At 42.6% G+C, this 19499-nt stretch overlaps 1 protein-coding gene across 2 annotated transcripts in view; it reads right to left on the bottom strand.

Moving 5' to 3' along the window:
• The window catches only part of LOC140739779 (uncharacterized), a 187915-nt gene that overhangs the window by 63280 nt on the left and 105136 nt on the right, over positions 1-19499 (bottom strand). The window contains exons 1-3 of one of the 2 annotated variants that reach the window (XM_073068294.1): positions 7102-7225; positions 2553-2596; positions 1325-1360 (exon numbers count right to left, since the gene is read on the bottom strand). In XM_073068294.1, the coding sequence (XP_072924395.1) occupies positions 1325-1360; positions 2553-2596; positions 7102-7148 (127 nt within the window). In that variant the 5' untranslated portion in view covers positions 7149-7225. Of the gene's footprint in view, positions 1-1324; positions 1361-2552; positions 2597-7101; positions 7226-19499 lie in introns of those variants that run through there. The other variant, XM_073068293.1, reaches the window with a different exon arrangement.

The following is a 19499-nucleotide window of genomic DNA, read 5'->3' as shown; positions in this document are numbered from 1 at the left end:
ATCAATTCCTGCCTAACCAAGGACTCGACACACTGCAATTTGCCTATTTCCACAATAGGTCTACAGTGGATGCAATCTCACCTCTCGGCCTTGGATCATCTGGACAACAGTAATATCTATGTGAGGCTTCTGTTTATTGATTACAGCTCAGCAGTAAACACAATAGTACCTTCAGTTTTAATCAGCAAGTTACAAAACCTTGCCCTCTGTACCACCCTCTGCAACTGGTTCCTTGACTTCCTCACCAGGAGACCACAGGTTATGTGGATTGGAAATACAAAGTAAGAATATCTCCTCACTAACAATAAAAACAAGTGCACCTCAAGGATGCATGCTTAGCCCACTGCTCTACTCTCGCTATACCAGTAGTGGAAAGACTGAGCAATTTCAGGTTTCTGGGAAGGCTGAGGATCTACCTTGGGCCCGACATATTGATACATTTAGAAGGAAGGCACAGCAGAGGTTATATTTCATTTGGAGTTTGAGGAAAATTGGTATGCAACCAAAGACACATGCAAATTTCTACGATGTACCATGGAGAGCATTCTAACTGGTTGCATCACCACCTGGTCTGGACGGGTCACTGCACAGAATTGGAAAAAGCAGCAGAAAGTTGTAAACACAGCCAGCTCCATCGTGGGCACTAGCCTCCCCAGCAACGAGGACAACTTGAAAAGGAGACTCCTCAGAAAGGTGGCATCCATCAATAAAGACCCCCATCACCCAGAACATGCCCTCTTCTCATTGCTACCATCAAGGAGTAGGTACAAGAGCCTGAAGATAGACACTCAATGTTTCAGGAACAGCTTCTTCCCCTCTGCGATCAGTTTTCTGAATGGACAATGAATCCATGAACATTCTCACTAGTTTGTTTTCCTCTCTTTTTACACTACTTATTTAATTTTAGACACACACAAACACATTGTAATTTATTAATATGTATTGCAATGTACTGCAGCCACAAAACAACAAACTTCATAACATATACCAGTGATATTAAACCTGATTCTAATTCTAACAGCTCAAGTTATCTCATCCCAAGGAATTTTGAAAAGTTAGATGAGATGTTCTTGACAGGCCATTTATTTTAAGAAAATGATGGTGATAATACCTTGAGTCTAGCCTCACAGGTCCATATAATTGCATTATGTATGGTAGGAGCTGATAAAAACGATAAAATAAGTGCAATAAAAACCAATATATTTGCATACCTCTGCTCCAAGCAGTGAAGCTCATTGCATGTGTCACAAAGTGTGTTTCACCTAGATAAGATTACCTAGGCAAATTTTACCCAGGCAATAGGTCTAGTTTTAAGAATTCCTACCTTGTCCCATAGGTGTGTCACATGGCACGTAGTGATCTGTTTTAAAAATAGCAAAACATTATTAATTATTTCTGATCCTGGACCATTCTATTGAATGTGCTGAATACATTGTTCTGTTAGGGGTCAAGGCTATGGTTCTTAGTGCATGGCTGTTTACTTACAGAGGCAAATGGACATTGTATGGGAGTAAAATGGATATAATAAAGTCTTTCAAAGTAAAATAATTTCTGCACACCACCGGATTGGTCAATTTGCTCAGAGACTCAGCAATGTATGAAAGATTATGAAGAATCCACTTACAAGGAGCAACACAGTACCACTGTCATTTGTGTAATGCTATTATAGTGTCAGTGACCCAGTTCAATTCCTGTCACACTCTTTAAGAAGTTTGTACATTCTCCCTGTGACTGTGTGAACTTTCTCCAGCTTCTCCAGTTAGTGGGTTAATTAATCACATGGGTGTAATTGGTCAGCGTGAGCTTATTGGGTTGAAAGGGTCTATTATCATGCTGTATCCCTAAATAAAAATTTAAAAATAATAAATATGAGGAAAATGTGCAGATGTTGCAAATCCAAAGAATGAGCACACACACACACACACATTATTCAGGACTGAAAAGGAAGGGGGAAAATACTAGAAAAAAGGTGGGGGGAGGGGAAGCAAAAAAATAATAATTTGTGCAGGATTCCAGGCTGCAAGAATGAAAAGGAAAAGTTTTCATTTGGATCAAATGTGCCTTTCTGTCTTCTCTCCTACAGAGTAACAGGGCGTCTGACCTACCGTAAAACAGCAGGGGTAGTCACACAATGTGGATGGAATAATATACCACCCTCTTCAGCTAATTGGAAAACCATACGGGCTGGGCTGCACAAAAAAAAGGTAAGTTGCTCCAATTTGCAACTCCCTTGCCCCATTAAATCCTGAGTTCACCTCCCAATTCCTTGAACATTTTTTGAAAAAAAAATAAAAGCTAGCTATTTCATCTTTTCAAATATGTGCTTTTAAAAGAGTTTAATAAAACAGAAATTTTAAACAAAAGCAATAAAATACATAGATAAATCATTTGCCTTGAAGATTATTTTCATTTCTCTCTTACAAATTCTGTATGACTTGTTGCGTTTCTCCAAAATATTTTAATTTATTTTTAGATTTTACCGTAGAAATATGCAGAAACATATAGAGTGATATAGTTTGCAAATGTACATGAAGCTATCCTGTGAAACATACCTGTATTCCTGCCTATTTTTTTCTTGCCTTTTTGATTTGATTGTCTGTCAAAAGATGGCACAGCTTTTAGTACATAAAACTTATTTTGTCAGCAAGTATAATCAGTCAGACATTGCCTTTAAATAACATTAGTGAGCCTGACAAAGATTTAATGCACTTGCAAAGGCACATTGAATGCTAAAATAAATGTTACACTATTTACATTGGCAAATCCATAAATAATGACACTGTTATAATGTTCATTTGCCACAATCACTGGTGATATTTTCAAAACAAATATTTTATTCCCAGCGAATGGAGACACAAGAGATTGAAGCCTGGAAGAAACAAACTGACAGAGAAACTCAGCAGGTAAGGCAGCATCTGTGGAGGCAGAGCAATATTTGGCATTCTAGGATTGATACAGGGTCTCAATCCAAACTGTTAACCATCCCCTCTGCCTTCACAAGCACTGCTGACTTCCATCTGCAGTAAGTTTTTTATTCATTTGCATTATACATTGTGAGAGAATGAGGTTAGTTTCATGATATCACTGGTATCTACTGGTACCTCAGGTATCGGTTCTCCTTTCTCATTTTTCACTTCCTCACAAAACCCAGATCAGAATGATTTTGTTAATAGTGTGAATAATTGGAAAAGACTATAAAATTAGACACATTCGGTACTCATTTTCCTCTCCAGGCTCTATTTGAAGTGACTTTTTCCCAGGGTGGTAATGACTAATATCAGAGGGCATCCTTTTGTGGAGAAGGGAGGAAGTTTCAGGGGCGATGTCAGAGGTATTTTTTTTTACACACATGGAGTGCTGAGTGCCTGGAATGCTCTTCTGGGGGGGTGGGGGGGGGCTGATAGAGGCTGATACAAAAGGGATACTTAAGTAGATATAAATGGATATAAAGGAAATGGAGGATTATGGGCTACGTAGGAGGAAAGCGTAAGACTGATTGCGGAGTACGTTTTTATAGGTCAGCACAACCTTGCGAGCCATAAGTCCCATACTGTGCTGCAGAAAGAAATGAAATTAAAACTGAAAGAAAGATAAAACAGTAATAGAGAAATGCAACGTGGGTACAGGTCTGAGTGTCACAACCATGGATTCAGCAGCACAGCAGATTCGGCAATTGCGCTCATGAATATGCACGTATCAGCTAATTATTATTTCATTGTAATGGTATTTAACTCCATTCTTTTTGTTGGAGCGCTTGTCATGACTTGAGCAAAGCACAGCAATATTACACTACCTGCTTGCATTCAGCTTTGCCTGAGAAATTGGCCTGTCGAGTCAACTAACTCTGAAGACTAGTGGTATTTGTTCTATATTTAGTTATTACTTTCAGCACTGGTGTTGTCATCGTTTTCCATTTGAGAATTTTAGTTAACGGCCTCGTTTGACCTTGTTTTCCTTTCCCTCTAAACCCTGTTTGCATTGAAGTCTGTGAACTATTGACCAGCTTCAGTCTTTCCTTCTTTCTGCACTTGGGCCATACCCAAATGAGGGTGTCATGAGCCCTGCATGCTTGTGCAGCAAACCACAGAGTATTGGGCTCCAACGTTTCTATGTCACAGTCTGGTCCGAGGACTCCTCATTCCAGTTATTTCCTTTTCCCCGTGTTCTGTTGGACGCCTTGATTAAGGCACCTGATCTTCATTTTGAACCGGCAGCATAAAAGGCTCCAGGTTACAGCTACTCTGTGCTGGACCGTCATCAGATGTTCGTCACTGGTAACCAGTCACCTCAGCAAGGCGGCTATGCTCGTCTTGAGCCACCGAGAATCGTGGACTCTAGTTGCTTTAGTGCCGTGGCCGCTTAGTGAATTCAGTTGTTTTCGTGTCCAGCTGAGTTGCCAGCCGTTTTGCCGCTACTCCAAGTAAGATACGAATTCTGTCGTTTTCATGGCTGGCTGAGACTGGGTCGAGTCGAGAGCCTGTCGTCCGCTGTTCCTGGGTCAAGTTGAGAGCCTGCTGTCCTAGTTCTTCCAGCTGAGTAGGTCCAGCTGTTTGCCTCTGCTCCGAGTTGGGTATTCTGTCTCCTCGTTGTCCAAGTCCTTCAAGTCCAGGCTTGTGGTCTGTGTTCAAGTCCAGGCTCCATGTCATGTCCAGTTCCAGGCTCCAAGCCGTGTTCCAGTTCCAGGCTTCATGTTCCAATTCTAGGCTCCGAGTCCAGGATGAGACCCAGTTAAGTTCCGAATCTGAGTCAAGATCCAAGTCCGAGTCCAAGTCCTAGTCCAGGATTTACCGGTTTGTTATCCAACATTTACGTCCATGTTGACATTTTTGTCCTTGCTCCCTGGCCTTCCTAGTAACTATCAATAAACACTGTTCTGTTTATACTACCTCTGTGTCTGTGTCCTGCACTTGGGTCCACTCCCAACGCCCCCGTGTAACAGAACAGACCAGCCAAATACGGACCCAGTGACACAGACACTTACAAACTCTCACTAACCAGAGTCCCCTCCTGTTAAACCCCCCCCCCCCCCCACACCCATCCAGGTCATCGATTATCCAGGCAAGCCTGTTAGATTGCCTGGAGGCTCCCATGGGGGTGCGGGGGGGAGGGTGGTACTGCCATGGTCCGGTTCATTGTCTCCTCATTCCAGTTATTTCCTTTTCCCCGTGTTCTGTTGGACGCCTTGATTAAGGCACCTGATCTTCATTTTGAACCGGCAGCATAAAAGGCTCCAGGTTACAGCTACTCAGTGCTGGACCGTCATCAGATGTTCGTCACTGGTAACCAGTCACCTCAGCAAGGCGGCTATGCTCGTCTCGAGCCACCGAGAATCGTGGACTCTAGTTGCTTTAGTGCCGTGGCCACTTAGTGAATTCAGTTGTTTTCGTGTCCAGCTGAGTTGCCGGCCGTTTTGCCGCTACTCCAAGTAAGATACGAATTCTGTCATTTTCATGGCTGGCTGAGACTGGGTCGAGTCGAGAGCCTGTCGTCCGCTGGTCCTGGGTCAGGTCAAGAGCCTGCTGTCCTAGTCCTTCCAGCTGAGTAGGTCCAGCTGTTTGCTGCTGCTCCGAGTTGGGTATTCTGTCTCCTCATTGTCCAAGTCCTTCAAGTCCAGGCTCATGGTCCGTGTCCAAGTCCTGGCTCCAAGCCGTGTTCCAGTTCCAGGCTTCCTGTTCCAATTCTAGGCTCTGAGTTAAGTTCCGAGTCCAAGTCAAGTCCAAGTCCTAGTCCAGGTTTCACCGGTTTGTTATCCAATGTTTATGTCCATGTTGACATTGTTGTCCTTGCTCCCTGGCCTTCCTAGTAACTATCAATAAACACTGTTCTGTTTATACTGCCTCTGTGTCTGTGTCCTGCCCTTGGGTCTGCTCCCAATGCCCCCGTGTAACATTCTAAAGCACCTGTATTTGTTCATTGTTGTCTGAACTACAGTCGTCGAGTCCTCGTGCTTCTGTTCAATCTTGCCAAGTTTATTTTGACTGGCACGGGTTTTCCGCATATTGTGATTAAAGCAACTCCTGATTAGCGCTATTGTGGGGTCTTTCTTCTGAGAATGATTTGTCTGGTGGTGTCATGCAGTCAAGCCACTGTTGTTCTTTTGGAATTCTTGTTTCTATCTCTACATGGGAGTCTGTCCTTCCTCCACACCTGGGTTCGGTCGTTCCCCCTGCACCTTGTGATAGAGTTACTGAGTCCACATTGACCATTGACCCCATTTTCCATTATTCCTACATCAATGCCCTTTCTTTTATTCTACCCATATTTTCATCAACTACCCCCACTGGTCTACATGCTAAGTGTGATTTACAGTGGCCCACTAACCTATCAGCCTGCATGTCTTTGGAAAGTAGGAGGAAACCAGAGCCCCAGGGAGTAACGCCTCACAGTGATAGGGTGACTGCTCAAACTCCACACAGACAGGGATCAGGACTGAAAATGCTCCAAATGATAATATAGTCTGAGTGTGAAACCACTTTTGTCTCGGCCTCTTTGAATGACTTAAATTTTAATAGTTCTAAAACTTCAAGCAGTTTCTATTCCTAGTGCAGTGTCAGATCAATTGAGGTTCATCATGTTACAACCACATACGATGAAAGAAAATTACTTGTGTCCCACAACGTAGTAGGTTACATACGTAGATGGTTTTCTTATAGTGATTGACAAACGGAATGACACTTTTCAAACTTACCTTGGAAATAGCCGCACGCAATTTCACAACACAAAACAGAAAACACAGGTTAATTTTTATTAGCGTCAGATTCGGGAAGCGATTAAGATCCACTCTGGTAGGATCAGTTTTTTTGACATTGTGAAAATGCATTACTGTAACTTATCACTTATCAGCGATAAAGAGCTTTTATCGGTGATAAGTAACAAAATTGCTTTACTTTTTCCTTCGGTCCCCACAGATCTAGTGTGATTAATTGTTGCAACATGTAAGAAATGAGCTGGGTGATCTCTGTACTAGAAGAGAAGCAAACAAAAAACACTCGTATAGAGTCCTATTCTAGATTTCAGACGACAATGCAACCGTTCCTTTTCTCTTAAATGCACAGAGAGCTTTCTTTTGTACTGAAGGGTTTTGCGTTTTGTTTATCCTACCCGTCGCCGGTCTCCGGGAAAACGGGGCCATCGCTATTATTGTCCATTGGGGCTGTTGGCGTGAGCGCAAGAAACGCACAGAACCGCGGGGAGGCTGGAGGGATTTATACCGCAGGACCGTTCATCCCAGTCCGCCGCCTCTCGGTGACTGACGCAGGGAGCCGCGCTCACCGCAGATGGTGCATAGATGGGCTGCTAGGCAACAGAAAGACGCACTGGGCTTGTTGCTAGGCAATGGACCATGGGAAGGATGGCACGTCAAATTTAATCAGCCAATAAATTTCTTCGCGTGCAGCAACACAGACGGATGGGATTCAGGCGCACGTTTGGGGAGTCAGAAAGTCTTAGGTGAGGTCTGCTACAGATATCTTGCAGCTGCTTTCTAATACCCAGCATGTAAGATTGATTGTGCGTGTTTGCAAATGAAGGAACGAACAAGAACGACGGAGTGCTTTCCTGAGCCGGTGTTTCCTCAAAGATCTTTCATCCCAGGAGACGCAGAAACCAGATTCTTCACAGAAGAAAATCCACAAAGCAACCTTATTTTCATGAAACGCGTTATGTTGGTGACCGTTCGTTAATTTAGTAACTTGCTCTCCCAATTTCAAAAAATTACGTGCCTGTAATTATGTTAAATTACATTAAGCATTACCAACCAGGTCATAGTATTCGTTTTATTTGTTGTACTTATCCATCCAAAATAGCATCTTTTAGCATTTGAAATTCTCTTTACCTGTCCACAGCTCCTCAGAATCTTTAACTAGCCTATTTATTAGAGCTTGCCAGCATTTATTAGGATTCTGCTCTCTAGATTTGATTGCAAACATGCCTTATTTGCCTACGGATGTACAAAAATATTCGATACCCAGATCATAAGCGGAGCCATCACTGATCACCTGAGTCTCTCATCTCCAAACCTTCTCCAGTCTATTTAACTTAAGCCTTTATTCCTTTAAACTAACCAGACATCCGAACATATTGTCTGCATTTGTGTATTGACAGTCTTGAAACTCTGTTGCCTCCTGAAAATCCATAAGCAGATTATTTTTCAACAAGTTCAATTACATTTCTTAAAAATAAGTTTGGCTGAATTTATCACGATTTCAATTGATTCAACCATTTTAAAAGTTCTCTTTAATTGGTATTAGCTATTTGGTTTGTTTTTCTATTCCTTCTTGAGAAAAGTTGTTATTTTGTTTGCTTTCTAATCCCATTCTGAAATTATTCAGGATAAAGAAAAAAATGTTACAACTCTTGGTCACAGTCTCACTTATTTCTTACAATGATCTGGAGTTTATTAATGGCAATAATTTTTGACAACTGCACAAACAATTCCTATCGTGTTGTCTTCATTTCTTCTTAGGAGGCCACTCGGCTCAGTGATTATATGCCAGCTATTTAAGCGTTCCCATTAACCTCACCCCTGCCTAATTCTAGTTTGTTTATTGTCATTTGACTGTACGTATATACAAACAAATGAAACAACATAGAGTTCCTTTGGACCACAGAGCACCCACAATACATATATCACACATAGCACATAAAACAAAACATTACCACTAATAAGTTAATAAAATATAATTCAACATGCATGTGAAGTGCATAGCTCTGGTAAACAGTAAACAGTATAGTAAGCAGTAAACAGTGATGAGATCTTGGTGGTGGCAGTGTATTCATTAGTCTCACAGCCTGGGGGAAGTAGCTGTTACCCAGTCTGGTGGGTCTAGTCCTAATGCTGTAATTGTCATGGTCCGGTCCATGAAGTCTGCATTCCGGTTCACGGTTCTGTTCGTGGACTCCCGACTCCGGGTCTTCTGGCTGTCCGTTGTTTCAGTTGGGCTTAATCAGGCATCTGATTCGCATATTGGGGCTGGAATATAAGTGGCCCTGGGTTTGAGTGTGGTTGCTGGTCCGTCCTGTCAGTTTCCCATCCTTGCCTCTGTGGGGTAAGTCAAGCTGTCCTTGCCGCTACCCTACGGTGGGATCTGTCCCTTCCTGTCCTTGCTTCTGTTGGGTAAGTCAGGCCATCTTTACTGTTACCCTGAGGCTGGACTGTTCCCTTCCTTGCCTCTGAGGTCCTGCCAGCTACCCACACCTGAAGCCTTGCCCTAGTACTTCAGTGTCTGTGTCTTGCATTTGGGTCTGTTCCCAACGCCCACCTTATGACAGTAATCTATTTTCTCTCCTTTACCTATCAACTTCTGATTCTGTCATGAGCCCTGTGCACCTGTAAGTTGTTGTCTATCTGGAGTTGATAAGTTCTTGCATTTTCTGTTTAACCTTATCAAGTTTATTTTGACTGGCACCGGTTTTGAGTGTACCATGATTCTTTAAAGCGGACTCCAATTAGCACTGATTATGGTGTCCTTGTGCATTTCGAGAATGATTGGTCTCGCAGTGTCACTCGGTCAAGCCACTGATGTTCAGTTCCTATTTCTGTCTCAACGTGGGAGTCTGTCGATCCTTCGCACCTGGGTTCAGTCGTCTTGTCCGCGCACACCGTGACAGAAGGACACCGTGCCAGAAGTAGATCCAGCAGAGGCTCATCAGTGGCTTTGACATTGGTTGGCTGGAGGCAAGGGTGCCTTCTATTCACAGTGCTTGCCCCAAGGCTACATTCCCAGTTTTCTGAGACTACCTTCCGAGTTTCTCAAGTTCATGCTTTGATCCTCTCTGGACTGGGTTCAAGATTGTCAAAGTTTTCTTGGTCTCCTGTTGCCCTCCAGGTTTCCAAGAACTATTCCATGATCCCGAGTTTGATTCCATGTTCTCAAGTTTTCCAGCCCTGTCTCGAGAGTATCAGGACTCCCCGGTGCCGGCCTTGGGGAGGGAGGTACTGTCATAAGCCCCGTGGGCCTGTGCACCCATATTTGTTAATTGATCTCTTGGCTAGAGACATGTCAAGTTTATTTGGACTGGCATGGTTTTTCAGTGTACTTAAAGCAGAATCCCAATTAGCACTGATCACGGTGTCCTTGTGCGTTCCGCGAATGATTGGTCTCTCGGTGTCGCTCGGTCAAGCCACTGAAGTTAGAATTCCCATGACGAAACTCTTGTTTCTGTCTCAACATGGGAGTCAGTTGTTCTTCCACACCTGGGTTCAGTCATCCATCAGGGGCAATTAACAGAAACCAATGAACCTACCAGTACATTTTTTGGATGTTGTGAGGGGAATCTGGAGGGTCCAAATTTAGGGCAACCCTAACCCATATACTCACAGGGAGAATGTACAACCTCCACTCAACCGACACTTATGAGGAAAGGTTGAGCAAATAGGGCTTTGCTGTTTGGAGTGAAGGAGGACAAGAGGTGACTTAATAAAGATGTATGAGATGATAAGAGGCAGAGATAGAGTGGACAGACGACACCTTTTTCCAGGGCAGCAATACGAGAGAACATACATTTAAGGTAATTGGAGTAAAGAATGGGGCGGGGGGACGTCAGAGGTAGATTTCTGACACAGCGGCGGCTGTGCAGAATGCGTTGCATTGGGTGACGGTAGAGGGAAATGCATTAGGGATATTTTAGACTTTCTTTGATACACATGTATGAAAGAATAATGGAGTGAAGGGCTGATCTTTGAAAAGGTTGAACAGCATACTTTGCTGTGCTGTTTTATGTTCTATGTTCTAACACTGGAGTTCAGGACTGAACCTGAAGTTCTGGGGCAACAAACTGCTGTTCCACTGTGCCATGCATAGAAAGTTTTATTATAGACATAGGAAACCTACAGCACAATACAGGCCCTTCGGCCCACAATGCTGTGCCAAATATGTATGTACTTTAGAAATCTCCTAGGGTTACCCATAGCCCTCTATTTTTCTAAGCTCCATGTACCTATCCAAGAGTACCCACCTCCACCACCATCACTGGCAGCCCATTCCATGCACTCACCACTCTCTGTGTAAAAAAAACTTACCCCTGACATCTCCTCAGTACCTGCTTCCCAGCACCTCTAGCAGATCACCTCTCATCCTCTCATATTATGGAACTGAGAGGAATTCACTTGAACTTTCTGCCATTAGACACAATATTACATCAGCTCTTCAAAGAACTGTATTGACAAAAAATTCTTAATCGGCCATCTGTGAAATTACATGTCAGATAATTTGAGAAAAATGCCTTTTTGCAACACTACTCAACCAATCATTTCTTTTTTCCAAATTTACAGAGACTCTTAGCAGAATAATTCCGATTAAGCATCTTTCTTTTAGAAAAGTACACACAAAAATGCTGAAGGAATTCAGCAGTTCAGGCAGCATCTGCAGAAAGGAATAAAGAATTGGTGTTTCAGGTCAAGATCTAAAAGATATTTTGCTCAACAGACGACGCCATTACGATCACCCTCCACCTGGCCCTAATCCACCTGAACAAAAAAGACACGTACGCTCAAATGCTGTTCATAGACTTCAGTTCAGCATTCAACACAATCATCCCTCAGAAACTGATTGGAAAGCTGGGCCTACTGGGCCTGAACACCTCCCTCTGCAACTGGATACTAGACTTCCAGACTGGGAGACCTCAGTCAGTCCGGATTGGGAGCAGCATCTCCAACACCATCACACTGAGCACGGGGACCCCCCAGGGTTGCGTGCTCAGTCCACTGCTGTTCACTCTGCTGACCCACGACTGTGCTACAACACACAGCTCAAACCACATCATCAAGTTTGCCAATGACATGACCGTGGTGGGTCTCATCAGCAAGAACAACGAGTCAGCTTACAGAGAGGAGTGCAGCGGCTAATGGACTGGTGCAGAGCCAACAACCTGTCTCTGAATGTTTACAAAACAAAAAAGATGGTTGTTGACTTCAGGAGGGCACAGAGTGACCACTCTCCACTGAACATTGTCGGCTCCTCAGTAGAGATCATTAAGGGCACCAAATTTCTTGGTGTTCACCTGGCGGGGAATCTCATCTAGTCCCTCAACACCAGCTCCTTAGCAAAGAAAGCACAGCAGCATCCCTACTTTCTGCGAAGGCTGAGGAAAGTCCATCTCCGCACCCGCCCCCCCCCCCCCCCCCACCCCATCCACATCACATTCTACAGGGGTTGTATTGAGAGCATCCTGAGCAGCTGTATCACTGCCTGGTTTGGAAATTGCACCATCTCAGATCGCAAGACCCTGCAGCGGATAGTGAGGTCAGCTGAGAAGATCATCGGGGTCTCTCTTCCCGCAATTACAGACATTTACACTACATGCTGCATCCGCAAAGCAAACAGCATTATGAGGGACCCCACGCACCCATCATATGAACTCTTCTCCCTCCTGCCGTCTGGGAAAAGGCACCGAAGCATTCAGGCTCTCACGACCAGACTATGTAACAGATTTTTCCTCCAAGCCATCAGATTCCTCAATACCCAGAGCCTGGACTGACACCAACTTACTGCCCTTATCTGTGCCTATTGTCTTGTCTATTATTTATTGTAATGCCTGCACTGTTTTGTGCACTTTATGCAGTCCTAGGTAGGTCTGTTGTCTAGTGTAGTTTTTTTGTCTGTGTTGTTTTTACATAGTGCAGTGTAGTTTTTGTACTGTTTCATGCAGCACCATGGTCCTGAAAAACGATGTCTCATTTTTACTGTGTGCTGTACCAGCAGTTATGATCCAAATGACAATAAAAAGTGACTTGACTTGAAGTGACAGTCCTGTGCTACAGGCGGCACAGAGGCACAGCAGGTGGTGTAGTTGCTTCTCAATCCCAGTGAGCCACATTTGAGATGGGAGTCTGCATTGTGTCCCTGTGACCACACACCCAGGGCTCCATTTAGCTTCCAAATCCGAGAAGAGTGGTAACCTAATTAACTGCAAGTTACCCCTGGTGGTAGGAATTGATGAGTGTTTGGGAGAGAAAGAAAGTTATTTTGAACTGTAACTGCTGTTACGCAGTCACGCAGTCTAACAATTATTGATGCTTTATCAGTTTCTGTGTATTTAATAATCAGTGTTAACCATAAAACCATAAGATAGGAGCAGAATTAGGCCATTCAGCCCATCGCATCTGCTCCTCCATTGCATCATGGCTGATTTATTATACCTCACTATCCCATTCTCCTGCCTTCTCATAACCTTTAACACCCTTACTGATCAAGAATCTATCATTAAACTTCTGCTTTAAATATACCCAGTGATGTGTCTGTCTATAGCAATAAATGCCACAGCACTCTGGCTAAAGCAATTCCCCCTTGTCTCTGTTCTAAAGGGACGTCCTTGTGCCCTCTGGTCCTATACTTCCCCATTATAGGAAACACCTTCTTCAAATCCATTCTATCTCAGTCTTTCAATATTCAATAGGTTTCAAAGAGGTCCCCTATCATTCCTCTATATTCTAGTAAGTACAAGCCCAGAGTCATAAATGTTCCTCATACACTAACCTTTTCAGTCCCGGGATAATTCTCATGAACCAGCTCTGGCCCCTTTCCAACGCCAGCATATCCTGCCATAGATAAGGGGCCCAAAGCTGTTCACACTGCTCCAAGTGTAGTCTGATCAATGCCTTATAAAGTCACAGCATTGCACCCTTAGTTCAGGAAAAGTTATTACTCTGCAACCATCAGGCTCCTGAACTAGTGTGGATAACTTAATTAGCCTCAATGCGGAACTGACTCCACAGCCTATAGGCTCACTTTCAAGGACGTCATAACTCAAGTTCTCAGTATTATTTTTTTTATTATTTTCATGATTCATCTTCTTTTGCATATTGGTTGGTTGGCAATGTTTAGGTAAAGTAAATATTTTCATAAATTCAATTGTATTTCTCTATTTTCCTGCAAATGCCTGCAAGAAAATAAAGCGCAAGGTAGTATATGGTGAAAAATACGTATTTTGATTTTAAAAAATTATTTTGAACATTGACTTGACCTGAGAATCATAGACAACTCTTCCTTTACAAACATGACTAGAGCAGCAACCTGTGCACCAGCAATTTTAATCTGAATAATTTTAGTTCAAATAATTCAGGTATAAAAAGTTAAACATATACTTCCAGAATAACCCAATATTTAATCAGAAATAACATAAACTGAGACAACTGGTAAAATGCTGACGGCTTTCCTGTAATTAAACCAGTGGAGATTACAGGTGAAAAATCAGTTTAAAGTACACAGTAAGTACAAATAAGATTGACAACTGAGATTAGTTTTACAACTGAGTTAAAGCATAATAACCGTGGCAGTTCTGTCAAAACTACTGTCAGGATAATTGTTGTGATAGTGTGGGAACTTGGTGAACAAGCAGCTATGGAAGCTATGAAGGAGCGCGGGGGGCTGGAGATTACCTGAGGCTGACTTATGAGTGATACACACCCAACAACTGATAAATGTGTCTTGGCTGAGGTGAAAGGCAATGGTAAGGGGTCACAAGGCCAGATAACTGAGCAACTCTATCACTGAGCACTGAAGAGATGTCACCCTTCACTGAAGGAATTTGTATCCGATCACATTACCATGAAAGGAAACAATTTGAAGGGACAGATGGGTTGTGAGAAAAAGTATTGGAAATAGGGAATTAAAGAAGAGTAGGGAATATATAAAGAATTTAGGGTAATGATTCAAAATTATCTCAAACTATTTAATTTTAAAGTAATAGCTATTGACAAGAAAGTCTGCATAATCTAGATTGCTGGTGCACTCTTAAAAGAATAAATCACTTATACAAGTTATAGCAATATGTAATCAAATAATAACATCTTCCAACCAGAGAATACCCTACATATTAAACAGCATAGTAAGTCTATTAATAAGCCATCACTGCACATTTTGACACTGATGTTATTATTCTAAATTGCTCATAAATTCAAATTGTAACCTTATTTTGAATTATAACCCCATGAGACATTATGGTAAAAGCAAGTACACAACCAGCATAAAAACGCATTCATGTGAGAAGTCTGTAGTGTTTTCATCTGATTTGGAATCAGATAATTGGTCACAGAGTAGATTTGCGATCTCTGATGGATCTTTAATACACATTTGAGCAACAAATTGGGCCTTTTCGAAGGTCAGTATTTCCAATATTGCAGCAGTCAATAGACTGTTGGACTGTTAAACCTGAAGATATGGTAATGATCTGGAGCTGCATTAGATTCTACATTCTTCTGATTTATGGGTGGGAGTACTACAACATGGCTGAAAGCATTGAAAAGAGTATTGTATCCAAGGGTGAACATGAACACCTTAAATATCCATCTTACACAATAGAAGGAATGTGGGGAACCTTTGCACTCCAGATACCTTTGAAAAATTGAAAACCCCTTCATTCATGATTCAGATATAATTTATTGTATGATGTAATTATTTATGTAAGCAAGAATAATTCCTAACCAAAAAATGAGATGAAACAAAGAAGCACCTGCAGATTTTTAGAGAAACCTTTGATAATTTGTCACGGAACACCTGATCTTCATGTCATTATTGTGCAAACCAAAAGAACAGAAGTAAAATTGCCTCTGTCTTCAATCTGGGACACCTTTGAGGACAAAGCTGTCAATCTGTCTAATTTTGGAGACATGGGAGCTGCCTCTGAGATGTCAGATTTGAAGCAGATTCCCACACCTCAAAGACAATGAACATTTGCCACAATTGCAAAGAATATTGCTACTGAAACAATGCCTGGTGGTCTGACAATAATAGGTAGATTTGTCATGGTCATAAACATGGAACTCTATCTGAGGAAATAATCAGACCTGATGTTTGCCTTATGACTGCTGGTTTGAGACAAAGATATGGACCAAAAAGGGACATTATCTCTGAATTTGGATCTCTATTGCAGAAAGCCCAGAATTAATTATTTTACATGTGGGTTTATAATGTAGTTTGTCTGTCGGAACTGAATCAGAATCTGTAGGAGTAAACTGAAAGATCACACAATGTTGGTGTTCAAAATAATGGGTGATTTATTAGAAACTGGTGCGCACCAGGAAACCAGTCAAAACTGATCAATCAGAGCATGAACTTGGTACAGCTTTTACATTATCAGTTGATGAGATTACTGGTAAAATTACATTTTGATAGCAGAATGGTGATTACAGGAAGACTTAACTAAGTAACAGACTAGGTCCTGATTACAAAATGAAACCCCAGCTCCCAAACGGACAGACTCGGGTCTGCCTCTTTCTGGCCATGCCATACGAAACAACATTATCTTCAGATCTAACAGTAAATTTTACAACAATGGGTGCATTCTATAACATAATTAGTGAAGTTTTTAAAACTTGGATGTTGTTGCTGCGGCATTTGCCAGTGGCTCCCTGTTAGCACATTAGCACAGTCCACATCCCTACTTACCATTTTGTTACCCCTCGCTATTCTTTCCCCTACAGTAGTATCCTTAAGGTCTCAGTGCTGGGAATATTGGTACTGTTACGAATGTGCCACTGCTCTGAGGGGCCGACGGGTGCGGGGTAGCCCCCTCCTTTGTGAGAATCGCAAGATCACTATTAAGTCAGTTCAGGGGACACAGGAAATGAGAGAAAGACATGCAGAATCCACAAAAGGGTTGGGATGAGTCCTGGCCTCCGAAAGGCGGACCCATTGATACCAGCTATTGTCTCTTGGAGACGGACTTGTGTATTGCATCCTGCACGATGCATCGAAGCCCCCCCCAGGCAATGAACCGAGGGGGAGGTTGGTGGAGGGATTGCATCATCCCAACCTGATCGACATCTGCGACCCTGTGAGTCAGGATAAAAAGAGGGTCTGGGGGAACAGCCCCTCAGACGCACCAGAAGAAACGCTAGCGATCCCATAATAGCGAAAGCCGGTGGAAGGCCACGTGCGTCCACTTCCATTTGCCCCAGAATCGGTGGCCTTTGCCACGGAAAAACTGTTTTTAGCTAACAACAGGGAACTCAACTCCCAACGACTCTCGAAGGATTGACATCATAAAAGGAATGGGCAAGTTTTAACCCGTCTTTCTCTCCAACCAAAGGCTGCAGCCTACAGCTTGACTGAACTAAAGTGACTTCTATATTTCCATCGGACAATACATTATCCCCTAGACAACGATAGAGCTATTTCTTATTGATTATTATTATACCCGCGCTTTTAGATTTAGTATTGACGACGTATATTATCTGTGTGTTTGCATTGATATTATTTTTGTGTATTTCTATCAATAAATACTGTTAAAAATAGTACCATCAGACTTCAATGGACCTCTCTATCTTTGCTGGTAAGTGATCCAGTTACGGGGTACGTAACAGTACTTTCAAAGACTCTTTATCTCATGTTCTCGATATTTATTATTAATATTATTTTTTTTCTTTTTGTATTTGCACACTTCGTTGCCTTTTGCACAATGGTTGTTTGTTCATCTTGTACTTACTGTGAATGGCCACAAGAAAATGAATCTCAGGATAGTATATGGTGACATATATGTTCTTTGATAATAAATTTACTTTGAACTTTAAACAATAGTTAATGCTGCTGTCTCCCAGCTCCAGGGACCAAGGTCCGATCTTCACCTTGGGTACTAGCTGTCTGGAGTTTGTATGTTAAAACCATAAGACCATAAGACATAGGGGCAGAATTAGGCCAATCGGCCCATCGAGTCAGTCCACCATTCAATCATGGCTGATCCTTTCTTCCCCTCCTCAGCCCCACTCCGCAGCCTTCTCCTGTATGTTCCCTGCTGGGCACTCCAATTTCTAGTCACACCCCAAATAAGTTTTAAAATGAAATGAAACCCAGCCCATGGTCTACTGGGAACATTCACTCTGCCACCTCCCTGCCCTCCCACCCCACCAATATTTCTCTGACCTATGGACTATCTACAGCAGATATTTCTAAGCAGTAGAGAGATACTGGCAACACCATCTCTGCAAAATCCCCTGAGCTCACAGACAGGATAAGTGAAACAATATCATCATCCTCTCCCAGATGAATGTCCCCCCGGATCCTTTGGGCAGGTAATAGTCAGAATCAGAAACAGGTTTATTAACATTGACATGCATTGTGAATTGTGTTGTTTTGAAGCAGCAGTTCAGTGCAATACATAAAAATAATACTATGTTATGACAGATACAATATTTAAAAAGTAGTGTAAGAAGAGAGCACAAAGTGAGGTAGTGGGTTCATGGTTCATTGAGAAATCTGATGGTAGAGGGGAAGAAGCTGTTCCTAAAACATTGAGGGTGTGGCTTTAGGCTCCTGTGCTATCTCCCTAATGGTAGTAATGAGAAGAGTGCTTGACCTGGATGGTGAGGGTCTTCAACGATTAGATGCAGCCTTCTTGTAGCATCGCCCATTGAAGATGTCCTCAATGGTGGAAAGGCTAGTGTCCATGAAGGAGCTGGCTGAGTTTACAGCCCTCTGCAGCTCTTTCTGTATATTGATGCTTCCATACCATTTGGTGATGCAACCAATTAGAATGCTCTCCACAGTACATCTGTAGAAACTTGCTAGAGCCTTTGGTGACGTACCAAATCTCCTCAAACTCCTAATGAAATATAGCTGCTTGCACAGATTCTTCATAATTGCATGGATATGTTGGGCCCAGGATAGATCTTCAGAGATGTTGACACCCAGGAACTTGAAGCTGCTCACCCTGTCCACTGCTAATCAGTCGATGAAGTGTGGTGTTCTCCCAACTTCTCCTTCCTAAAGTCGCCTGTCTGATGCCTAACAGACAACAGCTTTGTCATAGTCACAAACATGCAATAATATTTGACAAAATAATCAAAGTTGTTTGTTTCGTTTTGAGAGAATATTTACAAATAGATGTTCTCTTTGAAAATTAGTCACTACGTCTGTTAGAGAAGTGTCAATAACATTTACTAAATTATAATTACAACTACTCAAAGCTGGGAAGATGTTGCACTCAATAGGTACACCTGGAGGAAATCTGTTCAAGAGGGAGCTGCACTATACAAAAATGACCTCCGCTGTGCCACAGGGAACATTAGCAGCTGTGAAAGGAGAACCAAAAGACCCAACCACTAACCACAGCTACCACTTACTCTTGACCACTATATCAGAATATATGGATCCCGGATTGGCCCCTACTGTCAACTCATATTCAACTTCAGTAATCACACCACTGCTATATTACACTCAAACCCTGGCATCAAGATTTAATCTTGACAGTGTTATGAATGTACCACAGCTCTGAGGGGCCGAAGGGTGCGGGGGTAGCCCCCTCCTTTGTGAGAATCGCAAGATCACTATTGAGTCAATTCAGGAGACCCAGGAAATGAGAGAAAGACATGCAGAATCCACAAAGCGGTAGAATGTGTCCTGGCCTCCGAAAGGCGGACCCATTGATACCGGCTATTGTCTCTTGGAGACGGACTTGTGTATTGCATCCTGGACGATGCAATCAAAGCCCCAGGAAATGAACCAAGGAGGAGGTTGGTAGAGGGATTGCATCATCCCCAACCTGATTGACACCTGAGACCCTGT

The sequence above is a fragment of the Hemitrygon akajei genome, chromosome 16 (genome assembly GCF_048418815.1).
Source record: "Hemitrygon akajei chromosome 16, sHemAka1.3, whole genome shotgun sequence".
NCBI classification, from domain to species: Eukaryota; Metazoa; Chordata; class Chondrichthyes; order Myliobatiformes; family Dasyatidae; genus Hemitrygon; species Hemitrygon akajei.
Note: the sequence above shows the minus strand (reverse complement) of the source record. Positions and strands in the feature narration are given on the sequence as shown.